Genomic DNA, 2384 nt, shown 5'->3' with positions numbered 1-2384 from the left:
CTCTACGGAATAAGCCCTCCGGTTTATATAGACACCAGAGGGGACTAGAGTTATACAAAGTTGGTTACAGAGAAAGGAATCTTCATATCCGAACGTCAAGCTTGCCATCCACGCCAAGGAGAGTCCCGTCCGGACACGGGTGAGAGTCTTCGGTCTTGTATCTTCATAGCCCATCAGTCCGGCCCATGTCCATTAGGCCGGACGCTCGAGGACCCTTAGTCCAGGACTCCCTCAGCTGCAAAGACCAATGCGTTGGGGGGCCTTGGTGCGCCCTCCTCTCTCTCTCTCTCTCACATGTTAGTCGCGATTATTTTTTCTAAATTGAAAGATGTCCACATAAATAAGAAGCAACATTAGTTGTGAGACTAAACAATTAGTACAAACTTATTTGGTCTAAATACTAAAGCTAATTTAAAAAAATATTTTGTCAAAATGTATACAAATGAGATATATTTTTTAAAAGCTCATTGCGAGGAACCTAAGACTAAAATACATATTATAACTCCAACACTTGGTTTAGTAGTTATTGCATTTTGAATCTACAAAAATGGAATTCAAACGCACGAGTTGCTTCACTACTAACATTTGCATACAGTACCCAGATTGAAAGTTGTTTGCATGGGACAAGTGTGGAAACCATGCCATGCATGAATGTATAGAATGTTAGGTTGGTGGCATTCTCCTAAAAAGGGTGCGTGCTAGTTTAGTAAATTCAAATGGCAAGCTTTTGCTTGCTGTAAGCAGGTCCGTAGACAAATTAGACAAGAAATATTTTAGGCCACGTGTTGTTTCCATGGCGAAACCACCCAATGCGCTCGACCCATCAAACAAGTTGGTTATGATGGCCAGCATATATAAGAAAAAAGTTGTCGCCAAAAATTGGTAGCAGGAAGCTCTAACATACAATGGATACGAGGCAGAGCGTCGCGGCGGTGGTGAAGCCGTCGTTGGATGGCGGTGCCCCGGCCACGGCGTCGTTCCGTCTCCGTAACGGCAGCCTCAACTCGGTTCGCCTCCGCCGGGTGTTCGACCTGTTCGACAAGAACGGCGACGGTCAGATCACGGTCGACGAGCTGGCGCAGGCGCTGGATTCGCTCGGGCTCGTCGCCGACCGCGAGGGCCTGGCCTCCACCGTGGGCGCGTACGTCCCCGAGGGCGCGGCGGGGCTTCGGTTCCAGGACTTCGAGTGCCTCCACCGTGAGCTGGGTGACGCGCTCTTCGGCGCGCTGGACGACGTGCCCGAGGACGGCGAGGCCGGCGCGGGCGGGGACGAGGAGGAGATGAAGGAGGCGTTCAAGGTGTTCGACGTGGACGGCGACGGCTTCATCTCGGCAACCGAGCTGCAGGAGGTGCTCAAGAAGCTGGGCCTCCCCGAGGGCGGCAGCCTCGCCACCGTGCGCCAGATGATTTGCAACGTCGACCGTAACAGCGACGGCCGCGTCGACTTTGGGGAGTTCAAGTGCATGATGAAGGGGATCACGGTGTGGGGCGCGTGACCATCGAAACCAATCGTGTCCGATCGCACGCTGCAACAAACCGCGCATCGTCTCGTTCATGGGTGGCGATCAGAATCGGTTCCCGTCAATCAAGTACACCATCTTAAATTGGATGCTTATATCATTTATTCATGTGTCCTTCACTAATTAGTTAGTTTATTAGTGGTGCTCGCCAGGATAATCATTCTTATCTTCCAATTATGGGCAATTTATATTTCTAAACTGTACCATGAGATGGGACCAAGGAAAACATTTTCGGCTAAATTGGGACGACATTTGAGAGTACTGATTCTTCGCTTAAGGCCCACAAAGGGAGTACTTATTCTTCGCTTAAGGCCCACAAAGGGAAAATGTCATTATGTGTACATGCACATATAAACCCTTCTCTGAAAATTACCAAATTCATACTTGTAACTTGTAAGTTTTAGAAATTACACAAGAAAATTAACGCGTGTAGTTATAAATGTTCGTAAGAAACCAGTTCCGGAAGTGATTTCTGAAACCAGGCCACAAGATCAATTACGTGAAGCATTTCTCAAGATTCTACAAGGAGAATTCTTTGGAAAGTAAGCTGAGCATGAATTTGATGTGTGGACCCAGTCAGTGGGGATCAAGTGGAGTTCTATGATAAATCCGCTTCTGAAACTGAATTCATTGTCAGGGTCCTCAGTGCTCGGGCCCTAGAAGGTACACTTTGGGAGCCTGCCAACGAAAACAATAAAGGTGTGGGGGGGTCATGGAGATTTCAAAAGGGGTTGTAGATTTGGAACCAATAGGTTTCCTAGAAGAATCATGGTTTAGGATCAAAGGGATTTTCATGAAATTCATGAACAAGAAAACAGTGTTCAGAGTAACTACTATGGTGGGCAAGCCTTTGGCTCTATACCC

General features: G+C 47.8%; 1 protein-coding gene across 1 annotated transcript; it reads left to right on the top strand.

Moving 5' to 3' along the window:
• The first annotated feature begins 788 nt into the window (after positions 1-788).
• Positions 789-1769, top strand: LOC125524349 (probable calcium-binding protein CML32). Its single transcript, XM_048689414.1, has one exon. The coding sequence runs from the start codon at positions 906-908 to the stop codon at positions 1494-1496; it is 591 nt and encodes a 196-aa protein (XP_048545371.1). The 5' UTR covers positions 789-905; the 3' UTR covers positions 1497-1769.
• Positions 1770-2384: the final 615 nt, after the last annotated feature.

Source organism: Triticum urartu, chromosome 7, assembly GCF_003073215.2.
Source record: "Triticum urartu cultivar G1812 chromosome 7, Tu2.1, whole genome shotgun sequence".
In the NCBI taxonomy this organism is placed as follows: domain Eukaryota; kingdom Viridiplantae; phylum Streptophyta; class Magnoliopsida; order Poales; family Poaceae; genus Triticum; species Triticum urartu.
The sequence above is the reverse complement of the archived record's forward strand: the minus strand, read 5'-3'. Positions and strand labels throughout refer to the sequence as shown.